We start from the raw sequence: 16901 nt of genomic DNA, 5'->3' as shown, positions 1-16901 counted from the left end.
GCACGCACGCACGCACGCACGCACACACACACACACACACACACACACACACACACACACACACACGCATACTCAAGCATGTGACAGCCAGGACAGCCCTCAGGACCCAGTTCCCTCTTTCCATCATGTGGATTCGGGGACCTAACTTAGCTTGTCAGGCCTACTGAGCCATCTCACTGGCCTGAGGTGGCTTTTATATGTTGCAGAAGGTCTCTGTAAGGGGACATCTGAACATAGACTTAAGGAGCTAGAGAACAGGGGCCACACAAACATCTGCAGAAGTCCTGTTGTGGGCCTTGGGGACAGTGGCATAAAGGCCCTGAAGTAGGCACACAGCAGTGTATACAGGAAAAGGCTGGTGTGGCTGTATCGTATTGGTACAAACAAAAAAGCCTTGTCTTCTTTCTTTTTGATTAAAAACAAGCAGATACCACCATTCAGAAATTGAAAAAAAAAAATGTATTAAAGTATTCACAGAAGTACAAATGAAAATATCAAAAAGTAACAATGAATTTGATACTTCTCCCTAGCTGGATACATTTCCATTGAGAAAATACAGACAGGAATTTTAATCTGTAAGCCATCCCTTTTAGGGGTCCCTTCACAATTCCCACTTAAGTTTTAGGATGCCTCCTTCTTCAGGTCAGAAGACATGGGGAGGGCAGGTCTGTCGTTTGGACGTGACCTCGATGTCATCTGTAGCCAGGCTCCAGAATGCAGAGTTGCAGGAAAGGGACTGGTACTCCAAAGGAGGTGGTGTGTGGAGTTAGGCTGTGAGGCCTGAGCACCGGAACGTTCCGCAAGCAGTTAGAACCAGGCTACTGGCTCAGCCCAGGATGCTGACAGCAAACTGCTCCAGCCTAGGGAAGAAGACTGGCTTGGGCTGACAGAGAATCTGGCTCTGACTGGGCAGGGAGGTCATAGAATCAGATGGAGGAGGCCCTTAAGAAGAGGTGTCGTTTCAACAAAGACCACAGAGCACCAGCATCATCTACACTCTCTCAGCACAGCCCTGAGAAGGTACAGCACCTGTCAGGAGGTATCTGGAATGTGCGATTTGGTTATGGAATTGCTGAGAAGAAAAAGGAGAATGCTGGCCCCCTCTGAAGTTTTTCCCATGTTAACGTCATGCTTGGGCTCTGCAATCTGTACCCTTTTAACCACAAATACCCTCAGTCAGCTGTGCTGTCCACCCAGTGACAAAAGCTTATTTAGAGACCTTAGCATCCGCTGAAGGATGGTGAGGACAATCTCAGGCTGCAAATTCCCTCATATTTTAGAAAAGCATCAACACAAACTTCTCACTGTTCTCTGGTGGCATGACTAATGGACGGTGTGTGTCAGCTAGCAGGAACAAATGGTTCTGATACCGTGAGAGTCTCACGTCCACTGAACACCTCATGCTCTAACTACAGGAAATGCTAATACGACAGGTTGAGCCCTTGGGTGAAAAGGCCACGTCTGCTGGAAATACTAACGGTTCTGTGAAGTCTCCAATAAGGCAAACCATATCACTCGATGACAGAGATGTTTCTCATACTTTCCGATTAGAAATGACTCTGAAAGAATATACAGAAAGAGCAAGACAATTTACATTACGTAGATTCATACCATTTCTTCACCATGCAACACTGGCCTCTCACATCGGGAAGATTAAATAGAATATACATATCCTTTATACACATCTTCTTCTCTCTCTGAGTATACATGTGCTTGTCTTTGCTTGAGTCCTCAAGGCCACACGTGGTTTGGGGCATTATCTGCACAAGAGTTCACTTTGGATTTGTTTCTTGCTTAGGATATGTTTGGGGTCTTCTCTTAGTCTTTCCGGATATCCGCATACACCACGGACTCTGATTTATTAATCTTGCCACTGTGATGTCCGCCAGAGTGGTCTAACTGTGCGTATATGACTGGGCCCTGGAGAAGAGAAGCCGAATTAGAGGTTTGGAAAAGCCGATGGTCCCTTAGCTCCAGGAACAGAAGCAATCATTATAGCCATACTACAGGTTTTCAAAGCAAGGACTCCTCCCCTTTGAAGAGTCAAGGTTTCTTATAATGATATGTGCAGGACTGACCTTAAAACTAGAGTAAGCATCCACTGAAGCCACCGAAGCGGGTACATGAAAATGAGCTCTGTTATCCCCTCAGGTTTTGTGCATACTTAGACATTTCTATGGAAATATCGCATTCCTTCTTGGCGATGTGCTTTATTTTACCAGCTGCCAAAGCACTCATCAGCCTTTGCAACTGGGACCGGGCACAAGGACTAGATTGGGCCCCTGACCAACCCAAGGGCCACGGAGAGCTTGAGTTTCAGAATCATCCTGGTAGGAAAAGATCTCATCCACAGAATTAATTTGTGCTGGTCACTTTATACACATAGGTCCTCAAACGTTTCACATATTCAATATAAATACAACATGATCCTTTCAGTCTGGCCCTATGAGTGATTAAAGGTTCGCTGCTTCCTGCACTACCCCTCCTCTCTTTGTGTTAGAGACTGGTCCTCAGGTTTTGGGCGGGCTGGGGATGCCCTCCATTACTGCATTACCAGACTACCTCTCTGAGGCCCAATACCAGTTAACTGTCTTTCCAAGTTATTATTATTATTTTTTAATTCACAAGCTAAGGAATGTAAAGAAAAGCTCTAAAGTACAAGTTCTTCCCTTTCCTCTTAGCATCGAGGAAGTCGACGAAGTCTAAGATGGCTGTCAGAGTCCAATCTAGGAGAGTAAGAGGGGCTGGGCCCCTGGGACCTGAGCAAACAAATGCCTGACTCTCAGGAGCCAAAGTCTGGGCAGAGGCTAATGGTTCAACTGCCAGAGGGCAGTTTACATTAATGACTTTTCCAACTCCTTCTAAACCTGTAAAATTGTAAATAAGCTTGACAAAACAGCTCTCTGGTTTACAAAAGAAAAATGCAGCACGACCCAAAGTCAGGTCCTCTCTCAACCCGGGGAACTCTGAGGGTCCAACGGTGTCCGTCAACTTCCTACTATAATACAACAGCCAGCGCGGTAGACAAACCATCAGTAGCCAGGAGCCCGACCTATGTCCTCCAGGGTGTAAGCTAAGATCCTGCATTCTGACTTCCACAGAGAGGATGGGCCCAGGCCCAGGCTGTGGAATGGTACATCAGAAGTACTAAAATCAGTCAGTCACGAGACTTATCTGGACTTGGGGGAAGCCACACTCAGAATTCATGAGGCACTCTCTCTGCAGCCTGGCAGATGGTCATATGGCAGCCTGGCAGATGGCTATATGGCATCGGGCACACTTTGAATAAGCTCTAATGAGGAGACCTTTTGACCCTGTGATGAGACTGAATGGTAGCTGTGAATCATCGAGGCAGTGCAGGACAGTGCACACCCGGCAGATGCCAGCTGTCAGCGCCAGCATCACGTCACACAAGTCTACCTTAAAATACTGAGACAACTAACTGATCCAGTGAACCAAACGCTGAGCATCCGCCTGACTGATCTGCAGCACTAACCGGCTGTTTTAAGCACTTCTTTTTGGAGTGGTGGTGTTCCTGACACAGTGTGTGAGCAGGAACTAAGAGAAGGAAAGCATACAGAGTCATCTGCACCAGTCAGTGAATGTCAACATTCCAGGAAGTATTTCACGTGAGACAGTACTGTGTTTCCCGTCGAGATGCCTGGAAAGGCAGTGAACTGAGCTTGGACTGGTTGCCCCCCAAAGCCTGATAAGCCCATTCCTTCCCACTCTTAGAAAACAGCAGGTCTAAAGTCAGGGTCTCCGTTACTCGACCACCTAGAACTTTGAGACTATGGAGGGGCCAGGCCAGGGGAAAGGATGTTTAAACTAATGCAGAGGACTGTGGGGGCATGGTTGAGGCCAGAGGTCAGCTCCACCTAGTACAGGTTTCAGAAGCCAGGTTTGGGGGCTCATTAAAAGATAATGTCCACTGGGGTCTCTGTGGAGCATGCCTCAGGACCTCGATTTTGACAATCAATGAGACCACTTTGGACTTTAGGAGAATCCAGGGAAACAAGATTGATCTAGAAGTGAGCTCACTACTTCTAAGAGAGTCACATGAGGGTAAGAATTCAGAGGGAAAACAGCAGTGACCGGACCCCCAGTAGCCCAGCTGCTTTATAGTTGAACATTCAACCTCTTAACCCCCCCACCCTAATAACTATTACAAAACAATGAAGTGAAAATGTTGTCTGGCTACCACCCCAGTAATTTACCACACAAACAGGCCTTAGAGATGTTTCCAGAAGCCAGGTGTGGTGGTGCTCGCCTTTGATCCCAGCACTTGGGAAGCAGAGGCAGGTGGGTTTCTATGAGTTCAGGGCCAGCCTGAGCTACAGGGGGATCCTGTTTCAAAAACAAAACAAAAAATTTCAAGAAACACAACGCCTGAGATGGTCTATTCTTTTAGTTGAAATCGTTCAACTAGAGACGAAATCAGCTCTGAATCCTAAATTATCAAATTTAATTTCATAATAGAACATGCTGCTGGAGGAAGAAGGAGGTCCAAAAAGAGGGTTCTTCTAGAAGTCTCTGCATAGTGGTGACCCCAGCCGGCAGTCCTCAGTGTACCCCATGGTCACGGTGACCCCAGCCGGCAGTCCTCAGTGTACCCCACGGTCACGGTGACCCCACCCGGCAGTCCTCAGTGTACCCCACGGTCACGGTGACTCTACCCAGCCCAGTGTACCCACGTCACGTGACCCACGGCAGTCCTCAGTGTACCCCACGGTCACGGTGACCCCACCCGGCAGTCCTCAGTGTACCCCACGGTCACGGTGACCCCACCCGGCAGTCCTCAGTGTACCCCACGGTCACGGTGACCCCACCGGGCAGTCCTCAGTGTACCCCAGGTCACGGTGACCCCCCCTCCCACCCCGGTCACGGTGACTCTACCCAGCAGTCCTCAGTGTACCCCACGGTCACGGTGACCCCACCGGGCAGTCCTCAGTGTACCCCACGGTCACGGTGACCCCACCCTGACAAAGTAGACCAGGCTGGCCTTGAAGTCAGTGACCCACCTGTGTCTACTTCACAGACTGAAAAAACTCACTTTCAACCCCTTAACACTCCCTGAGGGGGAACACCTGCCTTCACCTTGTGCTCACCGACTGTTGGCAAAACACTGTTTCCAGAATTTACTTCACTGTGTCATAGCTGGAAGTTTTCCTGTGTGTCCCGCCCGGTCCTGCAGCCACTCAGTCCCAAGTAAACACACAGAGGCTTGTATTAATTACAAACTGTATGGCCATGGCTCAGGCTCATTATTAACTAGCTCTTGTAACTTAATTCAACCCATTCCTATTAATCTATGTTTTGCCACGTGGCTTCATGGCATTACCTGTTCTCATATCTTGCTTCTCCTGGCACAGGCTCGCAGTGTCTGCCCTGACTCCACTTTTAACCTCCTTCTATCTCTGCGTGGATTTCCCACCTGCCTCTAAGCTGCCTTGCCATAGGCCAAAGCAGCTTTATTTATTATCCAATGGGAGCCACACACATTAAAAGCCAGACATAAAAGTGAAACAGTGTATTTTGACACTGAGACAAACGAGATCAGTTCTGATTATTAAAAGAGTTGAGAAGAATTGGTCAAGCAGGAAAGAATTTGCGTGTGTCTTAGAACTGGACAGATGCAGGTCTAAAGGCCAGCTCATAAGTAATTCAATCCAGATAAGCCTTCAGAGCAAAGCAGAGACAATAAAATAATACATCATACAGGACCACTGTGAAGACTAGGAAGCTACATGAGATGTACATCTCAAAACTTCCCAGTGTCTAAATACAGCCATTGAAAACTATAGAAATATTCCATCGAATCACTGCACTCCAGATACTTGTCCTCTGCATGCCAAGTATTGACTCTTTCCAGAAAAGGACCCAGAAAACCAACTCTTCAAATTATCTAAAACCAGTTATGGTAAAAATGAAGCTTCACAAAGGGAAATGTCTTGCTTATCTTTCCTCCCATGCTGTTGTGCCCTGAGCTCTGCCCAGAGCCTTCCTAACTCCACTCTCAAATCGATCCTGTCTCCCGCTGTGCTGGCCAAGCCTTCCTGTATTCCTGCTATTCAGCATTTTTTTGCTGCGACTAAGGACTTCATGTGGGTCCCTAGGGTGAATCAAGATGTTGTCTCAGGCAGTCACAATTACTGACCCTTGCAGGTGACTAGAAGTGACCCACTCTTGGCCTAAGGGGCTAGGAAAGAAGTCTGTGGGGGCTCCTGGCAGACGTCTCATTCATGACAGATGATGCACACGAGGAGACCCGGAGTTCCTTCCTTTGACCCATTTTTACATGATGCCAAAGGCAGCCATCTGAGGCTCAGAGAAAAGGGCTGCAACACAAGACAGTTTGAAGCTAGTCATAGTGGTGGGCAAACTCACAGAGATCCACCTGCTTCTGCTGCCCAAGGGCTGGGATTAAAGGTGTGCACCACCACCACCTGGAGAGATTGGGTCTTGTAAGTAGCCCAGACTGGCCTTGAATTCTTGATCCTCCTGACTCAGCCTCCCAAGCTAGGTATGTGCTATATATACCAAGCAAAAATGTGCTTTATTCAGTCTGACATCTCCTATGTACCTACTTACCTACCTACATCTATCTCTCATCTATCTATCTCTATTATCTACCATCTATCTTAGAAACTTAATCTAGGGTTTTGGGCAATGCTAAAAAGTATACTCTCTGCCACTGAGATCCCTAACCCCTGCAACTTTTAATTGGGGTGTTCTGAATACTTAAAATCAATGTAATTAATAAGCTGAGTTTACTACAGTCCCTCTTCATTCAGAGTTTCGCTTCCCATGGTTTCAGTCAGTCAAAGGCAGCCCTCCCCCCAGTCCCGAATTAAATGGGAAATTCTGGTTTGGTTTGGTTTTTGGCATACTTCATTTTGGATAATACTGATTGCTAATCTGTATTGTGCGCCCCCCCTCAGTTTTCATCAGTCCCACTCTGTAACCCAGGCTGGCCTGGATTGCGGTCAGTCTGCCTCTGTCCCGCTCTATCCAGCACAGCTGCTCTGGCCTGTGAGCAGCACCAAGTGTCGTCATCCCCCACCCCACCTGTCTGACGGATCTTTCTTTCCTCGTTATGTGCAAAGTTCTATCTCCTCGTTTACTTGCAAGAAAACGACTTTAATGTCCTTGTTTAAGAATCCCATTATCTCTGTCATTTCTGGGTTCATATTTTAAAAGGTTTATTAATTGTTTTATGTGTGTGAATGTTTGCTTGCATATATGTATGTGCACTGTGTGTGTGCCTGGTGCCCAAGGAAGCCAGAAGGGGGTGTCAGATATCCTAGAATTAGAGTTATAGACAATTGTTGAGTCACACTGTGAATACTAGGAACCGAACCCAGGTCCTTTGCAAATGCAGCAAGAGCTCTTAACTGCTGAGCCATCTCTCCAGCCCCTAGGCCCCAGGGGATAGTTGGTTTCTATCTGCTGATTTACTTACCTGATGTCTCTCTCTCTCCCTCCCTCCCTCTCTCTCTCTGGAACACTTCACGAATTTGTGTGTCATCCTTGTACCGGGCCATGCTAATCTTCTCTGTATCAGTCCAATTTTAGTATGAACCGAGTACTAGTTACCTGCTTCTTGTATGCCTGGTTTCCCTAAGCCTTCTTTGAGGCAGAGTTTCTATGGAGCCCAGCTTGGGGTTTAGGCAATCCTCTCGCCTCAGCCTCCCAAGTACTGGTATTACAAGTATGTGACCACACCTGGCCATATGCCTAGACATTTTTGATTGGTACCAGACATATGAATTTTACACTGTCGGCACTGGATTGCTGGGAATTGTTGCATTCTGATGTGGCATCCAGCTAAATTACTTCTGCACGAGTTGAAATCTCTAAAGGCTTCTTTTCAAGCTCTGTAAAAATGGGTCCCGAGTACCCTTTATCTGGATATTTAAGCACCTACAAAGGTGTGACTACTCCGAGCACCAGGGCTAACAGGTTTCTCTACAAACTATTCCCAGCTCCTGGTAAGCTCCAAGCACTGTGGTTCTTTCCCCGGTCTCAAATGTGTTCTACCATGTATGCACAAATCTATACTCAGGCCCAAATTCTCAGAGACGCCACTCCAGGTTTGTGAAGTGTGCATACACTCATGGGCATACACCCTCTTCCTCGGAAATGTCTGTTTTTCTGTCTCAAACTCACGGTTCCGCCTCTGCAGGTCAGTGAACTAGCTTTCCCTCTCTGCACTGGTCTGTGGCACGCTGGTGCAGTCACAGGCCTGCACTGTTGCTTTTCTCTGAGATCAGAGTGTTACGTGACCTAATTTACAATGTCTCAAAAGCCGCTGTTCCACTGTTCAGAGCTAAGAGTCCATTTTTCCAGCAGCAGAGCAATGGGCAGAACTCCAAGGGCAGGACAGAGCTTCCCCAGGGCTTCCAAAGCCATTAAACCTGTCTGTAACTCTCCTGACTTCATCACAGCCCTATTCCTAGTTAGGACCCAAATCAGTAAACTGAGGTAGACTGTGGCGATGGAGGGAGGGAGAGAGCAGGGAGGGGGTAGGAACAGGTTATGGCCTGGTGCCACCACAGAACAGCTGCTGTCTAGGAGGCTGGGTTTGGACCCCAACCCTGACAGCACGGCGTGCTTTTAGAGTGAGGCCTCAGTTTCCCCACCACCCTCACCACGTGTAAGACCCGTGGAAGAAGACCTCAAGTGTTATGTATGGAGCATACATATTCTTGTACTGTTTGTGAAGTCCAGTCCCTTTAGCTATCACCTCCTTAGGGCAAAGCAGAACTGGCCAAATCCCTGACAATGGTTCCTACTCCACACAGACCCCACGGGCACTAAGCTACGAGGCTTTGACGAAGCCATAGTTATGGTTCAAAACTAGACGCACAATACAAAGCAGGGTGCAGGGTCCTGTGCTAAATTCCAAATGAAAGACATTCTTCAGAACCTTCCACAATAAGCAGAAAGCAAACACCCTTCCTTATTCATCCAGCCTATAAATTATCCGGACAAGCATTTCCTCTCAATTACACATTTTTTCCGACTTATTTATTTTGTTTCTAAGTATTTTGCCTGCACATATGTACGTACACCACATCCGTGCTTGCAGCCTGTGGAGGTCAGGCGAGGGGATTGGACTGCCTGCAACTATAGTTATAAATGAATGAGCCGCCAGGTGGGTGCTGGGAACTGAACCAGGGACCTCTGCAAGAGCAGCCAAGTGCTCCCAACCGCTGGGCCACCTCTCCAGCCCCTCAATTTTTTTCTAGAGAAAACCAATTTTCTGTTTTATTATCAATACCAAGATTATCAACTTTTCCCTGAAAACAAATTTTCAGGTACTCTGCACCATAAATCCTGACCACTGTGGCTGGCCATGAAATAAATTTCTTGCTTTATTATTAATACTGAGAACACTCACTTTCCTTGCTAATTTCTGTGTGTGTATGCACAAGTGCATGCAAGAACATGTGTGAATGTGCTAAAGACGATCTTGCATGTATGTGGTTTCTCAGGTGTCTTCCACTTTTCTTTGCATACAGGGTCTCCCGCATACCTCTTTCCTTGTTTTTTTGTCTTTCCACATAGCCCTGGCTGTCCTGGAACTCACTAGGTAGACCAGGCTGGCCTAGAACTCACAGAGATCCACCAGCTTCTGCCTCCCTAGTGCTGGGATTAACAGCGTGTGTCACCATGCCCTGCAAGACGGTCTTTCAATGGGACCTGGGACTTGCCAATTAGCTAGGCTAGCTGTCTAGTGAGCCGAAGGGGTCCATCGTCCCCACCTCTCCAGGCCTGTGACTGGAAGTGTATACCACCCTCCAGCTCCCCCTCCTCCTTTATGTGGGTTCTGAGGATGGGAACCAGGTCCTCTGCCGAGAACTTGACTGAACGAAGTACTGCCCCAGCTCTTCCCTGTTAAATTCTTACCGAGTACTTTAGAATATAGTTTACTAGATTCTCTTCTCTTGGGCAACTGAAGAATGTTTGGCAGCTGACTTGCTACTTGCACAAAGGAGACACCTTTTTAATAAATGTTAGTGGTGGTTTGGTGGGAGACCTTCCTAAGATCGGTTCTTTTTTTTTTTTTTTTTTAAAAAAAAAAGATTTATTTATTTATTATGTATACAGTGTTCTGCCTGCCTGTACCCCTGCAGGCCAGAAGGGCACAGATCTCATCACAGATGTTTGAGCCACTGTGGTTGCTGAATGAACTCAGACTCTGCAAGAGCAGTCGTGCTCTTACTCTGACATCTCTCCCTAAGACTGTTTTTGCCACATTTTCTTGGTCTTCGTAGACCAGCCCTTCGATTCCTCCACCTTCCTCCCTTTCCCTGCACGTCCACTACCGTGAGACTACCACGGTTTTCTCCCTCGCACCACACATAGAGCGGAGGGCCGTCGGCGGTTACCTGGTGAGATCCGGCGGAAGGCGGACTCTTTACTAGGCCCTCTGTGTCGGAGGGGTACTTCCGTGGAGCCTGCTTAACGGGCGACAAACGCTCTGAGGTGCTGCAGCTGATGAGTGACAATTCGAAGAACAAATGCAAAAACGAAAAATTATAACAAATGGAAACAAAAGTGATGAGAGTCGTGGCACAATGGAGCAACAGACACTGAAAAGCAAAACAGCAGAAAACAAACAGCCGGTCTCCAGAAAATCAGTAGCTCAGAACCCCCTTCCGCTCCGGACCACACTCGGCGGTCTTCTAAACCAGTCAGCAGGAGGGCGGCGAGTAGCAACACTTTCTCTCTGTGGGGTGCTATTCCCCTCCTGCCCTCCACCCGGCTTCAGGATAAACGTTAAAAGGGGTATGCTCTTATATTTTGGTTGTGAGCCTAGGCTTTGATGGCTGAGTTATCCCTTCAGCTCTTGAAAAACCAAAAAGAAAAACAAACAAACAAAAAAAGGAGTAAGCTCACCAGGCGGTGGTGGCCCACGCCTTTAAATCCCAGCAACTCGGGAGGCAGAGCCAGGAGGATCTCTGTGAGTTCGAGGCCAGCCTGGGCTACAGAGCGAGTTCCAGGACAGGAACCAAAATAACATAGAGAAACCTTGTCTCGAAAAACAAAACAGAAAAAAACAAAACAAACAAACAAAAAAAAAAAAAAGTAGTAAGTTCTACTAGCTTAATGGCCAAGTGCTTTAGTCTCCATCCAAGGAAAGCCTCTTCTGGATGAATTTCAAAAATCACCGGCCACATCCGGATTCAGCACCATGGCTCCCCTTCTCCTACCAACATCACAATCAAACAAAACCAAAAAACACAAAAACCTCAAAACACAAACAGCCAGAAGTCATGACCATGAGAAACTCTGGAATGTCACATGGACTGAGCTCTGTTCTGTGAGAAGCATGGGGGCCCCTTTAAAAAGTGCTACCCCCGTGACTAAGTGGGGGAAACTGAACAGGAAGCAGGTTCTTAGGGCTGTGTCAGTAGTGCTGACACACTATCTTAACAAGTAAGGAGTCTGGAGAGGACCACATCGAAAGTGTTATTACCGAGACCAAAGCATCCTGGGCACTTTGCAAACTGCCCTCTCTGGAATGGGAGGCTACATGCCCTAAGCCAAACTGTTCAATCATTCTAACGCAAAGGTGGCCTTACTGGCCAACAACAGAATTCATGTATGAAAACCACACACGTATTTTACATGGAGGACATGCACACACACACTGAGATGAACCTAACTTCATCTGGATGTTGCATTTTATGTTTTCAGTACAGTCAAACGACACACCCATGAACAAACCATACTAGCTGCTGGGTTAGCACCGAGCGGGCTGGTTAGTGTCAACCAGGGGAATGGGTTGAACATGTGCACATAATATTAACAGCAATGGCCAATGTGATCAGTTACCATGTGTCTAGTGGGCGTAGAAGAGGAGACCCAGTCCTGTTACAGTGCCAATGTCAGTTTTTTTTGTTTTTTTTTTACTTTATATACATTGGTGTTTTGCCTGCATATATGTCTGTGTGAGGGTGTCAGATCTTGAAATTACAGACAGCTGTGAGCTGCCATGTGGGGGCTGGGAATTGAACCAGGGTCCCCTGGAAGAGCAGTTGGTGCTCTTAACCACTGAGCCATCTCTCCAGCCCCACTCTTTTTTTTTCTTAAAGGGAAGATAAGTAGGATCTGGTCTCAGCACAGCAAGAAGAAAAGCAGGAAATGGTGTGGGGGTGGGGAGTGGGGACCAAAGTGAGACTAGCAGCAACCACGGTGCCATGCAGGGCCCTGGAAAGAAACATCTTCCTGCCCACTTCATTAACCAAGCGATAAGTACGGCCCGAAGCGTTACTACTTCAGATGAGTCTCAAGTTGAAAACCATCAATCCTACTGTATTTAAAACAGCCCCCATGCAAGGGAACAACAGTCAGCAGAACAGACGCATTCCAAGCAAGTAATACCTGGATCAGAACACTCTAGACTTGTTTAAACACAGCACTCCTAACAACTCGAGGTCAGCAAAGCCCACAGAGAGAGGCTCCCGCCATCCGGGCATGCAGTCCTCTCTAATCACAGTGCCTCTAGGATGGCTCAAGTTAGCTTGTGCGTGCGTGACGCTGCTCGGGCTATACCGACTTGAATGCAGCCTTCATCCCCAGGCTTACCGCGTGAGGGCTATAGCTTACGTGGGTTAGCTTTCCAGCTGGAGTGGGGAAAGAGAAGGTCTTGCAGTTAGACGGTGCCCTACACTCAGATGTGAGACATCGTAACAAAGCCACGCACATCTTCCTTCTTCCTGGGACGTGTTGACATTCACTCTTACTCTCCCGGTTTAGGTGCACGCAAGCAAGAGCGAAGTGCTGCAGCTGCTCGGGTGGCAGTGGGGTGGGGACACAGCCAGGAGGCCCTGCCTCACACTGGCCCGGGGGATCATTCACTAGCAGAGCGTCTCCAGCGAGCAAGCGAGAGGAAGGCCCTTGTAAGATCAGTAGCAGCACATTACGATTAAACTGTTTTTTAACCTTCCCTCGTTTCCACATTTTACATGTGTTTATTTGTGTGCGGGGAATCTGAGGGTGTGGGGAGGGGGGCACAAACATGTATGTATACCATGGCAGGCAAATGGAGGGCAAAGGGGAATTCGTGAGGAGTTAGTTCCTTCCTACCGTATGGACTGCAGGGATCACACTCTGGTCATTCGTCTTGGGGACAACCATCTTTACCTGCTCAACTATCTTGCCAGGCCCCGCTGTTATTCTGAGACAAGGTCTCATGTAGCCCAGGCTGGCCTCAAACCCACTAGGTAGCCAAGTATGATCTTGAACTATTTCCCAAGTACCAGAATTACTGACGTGTGCCACCATGCCTGGCAAAGTTAAACCCTTAAATTGGGTAAGTGATGTCTGTGGCTTAAGAGTTCTAATTGCTGAGTGGATGGAACTGAAACTCGGCACCTGACTGCTGAGCAATTCATCTCCCTAAACCTCAGCAGAAAACTACAGGAGAGAGAGACTGGCATCCTCTTCTGCAGTGAACAGCAAGCCTCTGATGGCCGCTTCCTCACACCAAACCCGAGGACCGCTTGGGCCCGATGGAAAAGCAAACAGCAGATAATGCTTCCTTCACGGTGCTTCTCCTGATTTCTTCTCTCCAGCCCTCCTCTGAAAGACCACGGCTCTTACCCAGTGTAATCCCGTTTCGAGTGCTTTCTTCTGTAGAGGACAACCAGAACCAGGCTGATGAGCAGCGTGAGGCCAAGGACCACGGCAGTAACCGTGCCCACCACCACCCAAACCAGGAACACCAACAAATTGTCTAGAGGAGAGAACAGTGTGAGGGGGGTGGGGACAGAGAGAAGAAAAGGCATTTCGTTAATTTAATAAGCAGGAGTCTTCCTTTAGCAGTTAGCATTTTTTTTTAATCCTCTTTCATTAGCCAAACTACACAGAGCAGCGTCTAATGATGACCCACGGCTGGCACACCCATGGCCTGTCAGTTGAAAACGACCTAGAGAACCAAGCATTTCTACCCCACAACCCCTCTCCACATTCTACAGTCAAAGCAAAGCTGGAGACGTGAACTGACACCAATCATCTCCAGCAGGAGGCTGTCTCAGGAGGAGACACTGAAACCTGTGTTCCCTGAACATCTCCACAAGGGAAGAAGTTTCGGTACTGCTATAAGAGATACTAACCTATCATCCTAGACAATATCCGACAGACTCAGTCTCCTTTTTCTGCAGCCCACTTCATCCAACCACAGTGAATTTGGTCGGCCTTGCTCTTAACACTGAATCACTAACGTGCCTGAAATCAGAGCCCCGGGCTCCAGACTCAGGTGTGGGAAGGGAAGCCTCATGCTGTGCTGACTGAACCATGAGCTCGGCTGGAACAAGCCCCAGAGTCCACAGAGATGGGAAGGCAGAAACCACCCCTGCAAGGCTTGGGGATGTGGCTCAGTGGCAGAGTACTTGGCCAGCATTTGTAAGGCCTGGGTTTGATATCCAACACCATAAAAATAAACTCCAAAAACAGTTCTTTCCAAATACACCTTGAACTATAAATCTTATTCTCTAGCTACACATGATAAAAGAGACCATGTCCCATCACATCAACCGCCGTGGGAAGTACCTATTTCCACCACGTGGAGCCTAATCTGCCCAGGCCGGACGACGATATCAGGAGGATTTTTGACATCACAGATATAGGTGCCGTTGTGAACAGACTGAATATTGTCTATATTGATTGACGCGTCTTTCTTGTCAAGGTCCCCAGCCCAGGTGACTCGGTCTTTAAATGGTGGATAGTCCCCGATGTACACTTGTCCTTGTGAGTAGTGGAAAAACTGCAGGGGAAATAAGAACACGTGAGCTCCGCTCTCAAAGGCGGAGTTCCCGCCCGGCGCCTGGAACAGCCGCGCTGTGCTGCCGAAGGATGGCCAATCACACCGGGGCTTGGCAAAGGGCCTTCACTCTCTCATCCTTCTGCCTTCCACCACAGGATGGCACACACCAAATCCTTGCCCAATGCCAGGTTCACTGGCCTCCAGCTTTCCAAACTCTGGATCTGTAAGAAATAAGTCTGTGTTCCTTATAAATCACCCAGCCAGTCATGGCCACTTTATTACAGCATAAAAAGAGGCTTAGAAGCCTATTGTTCGCCATAAACCTGTAGTACGCCTTCCTCATTCTATCGCCCTCCCCACACAATCCACATCCTAACGGTCTGCTATTTCACAAATCAACCCCAGTCCTCTGCTTTCTCCGTCCGATTTCATAAAGCTTCATCTCCCCTTGCCTGCCTTGAATTTCAGAAGCGAGGGATTTTTCTGTGTGAAGCGCAGAAAACCTCAGTGACCTGCCCAAGGTCACAGGTCTCGGAGATGGAATTCAACCGTAGCTTTGATTCAAAGTCTATGTGATTTCTGTGATTTCACACCTCTCCTGCTTGGCTACCATTTGCCTGCTCAAAGTCAGCTGCTGCCTGTCTTCCTGTCTCCCTCCCTCCCCTCCCCCCAGCAAGGAAACATACAAATTGTCAACCTAGCAAACGTTTTTTAATAATCTAGTCTTCCCTTCCCACATCATCTCCAAATACTCCCTAAGTTGCATTCTGAATCGGCAACGATGACGATCACGAAGCAGGAGAATGGATAGGTATTGTATGCCAGTCTGGGGACAAGGAAGCAGAGATGCACCCAGACCGGACTCCTGGAGGAAAGGCAGCAACGGTTCTTATTTCTAGGAAACTAACACAGGGGAAGTGGGAAAAGATGGAGAAGGCAGAACAGTCCCGACAGAGCCCCACAGAAGCACTTCAAAGGATGCGACTACCCTAAAAGAGCAGAGAAGGAGAGAGAAGGGAAGAAAAGTCAGTTCAATGCTAGACACACAGACCACCTCACACTTCATGCACCAGGAAAGCCACGGCATGCTGGGTAAGCTTTTCCTGTAAAAATCTAAAAGAACAAGAAAAGAGCCTGCAACTCAGAAAAGCAGCATGTTAGCATAAGCCTCAAGTCATCTAACCCTTCCCAAGCCACAAAGCAAGAGCACTGTGAGAAGAAACAGAACTTCTCCTTAAAAGGAAGCTTTTGCTGAGTGGTGGCACACACTTTTGTCCCAGCACTCAGGAGGCAGAGGCAGGCAGATCTCTCCAAGTTCAAGGCCAACCTGGTCTATGGAGTGAGTTTCAGGACAGCCAGGGCTATATAATAGAGACCCTGTCTTAAAAAAAAAAAAAAAAAAAGAGCCGGGCAGTGGTGGCGCACGCCTTTAATCCCAGCACTCGGGAGGCAGAGGCAGGCGGATCTCTGTGAGTTCGAGGCCAGCCTGGGCTACCAAGTGAGTTCCAGGAAAGGCACAAAGCTACACAGAGAAACCCTATCTCGAAAAACAAAAAAAAAAAAAAAAAAAAAAAAAAAAAAAAAAGAAAAAAGAAAAAAAAGAAAAAAGAAAGCTTTTAACCCCAGGTTATCTTCCTGACAGCGGCTTTATTTCTATATTGAATAATCCTCTGACATCCTAAAACTGAAGAGAAATCTCTTAAATAAGCACGTGATTAATTTTAATCTATGGGATACCAGCAATGTTCTTCACTGATGCTCAATTAATGGAAGCAGAATCTTGTATCGATTCCTCTAGACATTTGTTTGGATTCTTCCTGATGCCCTCCCAGCTACTCTAAGGTAGAAACTTCAGGGCAGGCAGTCTACATTTCTTGTCTTACTTAAAATCATACCCAACTAGACCTAGTAGGGAAGTCAAGTAAATGAACATTTTCTATCCTTCCAGTTACTATGTTTAGAGGTTCCCTATTAGTAAATCCTCAAGGACTCAGGCTCACCCAAGAATTTGTTGCTTCAACCTAGACACAGTGCTTTTCCTCAGGAGACTAACTTCAACAGGGAGTGCTCGGCTTTTGTGGGGGCAGGGAGGGAAGCGGGGGGTTGAGATAGGGTTTCTCTGTGT

The 16901-nt window shown here is 47.6% G+C and overlaps 1 protein-coding gene and 1 pseudogene across 1 annotated transcript in view; both read right to left on the bottom strand.

Moving 5' to 3' along the window:
* Positions 1 to 436: 436 nt before the first annotated feature.
* The window catches only part of Mpzl1 (myelin protein zero like 1), a 44103-nt gene continuing 27638 nt past the window's right edge, over positions 437 to 16901 (bottom strand). The window contains 4 exon segments of the mRNA XM_028864381.2: positions 437 to 1920; positions 10395 to 10500; positions 13615 to 13747; positions 14563 to 14776. Of these exon segments, the coding sequence (XP_028720214.1) occupies positions 1819 to 1920; positions 10395 to 10500; positions 13615 to 13747; positions 14563 to 14776 (555 nt within the window). The 3' untranslated portion in view covers positions 437 to 1818.
* On the bottom strand, positions 7494 to 7593 carry LOC114690031 (annotated as a pseudogene).

This window comes from Peromyscus leucopus, chromosome 15, assembly GCF_004664715.2.
Source record: "Peromyscus leucopus breed LL Stock chromosome 15, UCI_PerLeu_2.1, whole genome shotgun sequence".
In the NCBI taxonomy this organism is placed as follows: Eukaryota; Metazoa; Chordata; class Mammalia; order Rodentia; family Cricetidae; genus Peromyscus; species Peromyscus leucopus.
Note: the sequence above shows the minus strand (reverse complement) of the source record. Positions and strands in the feature narration are given on the sequence as shown.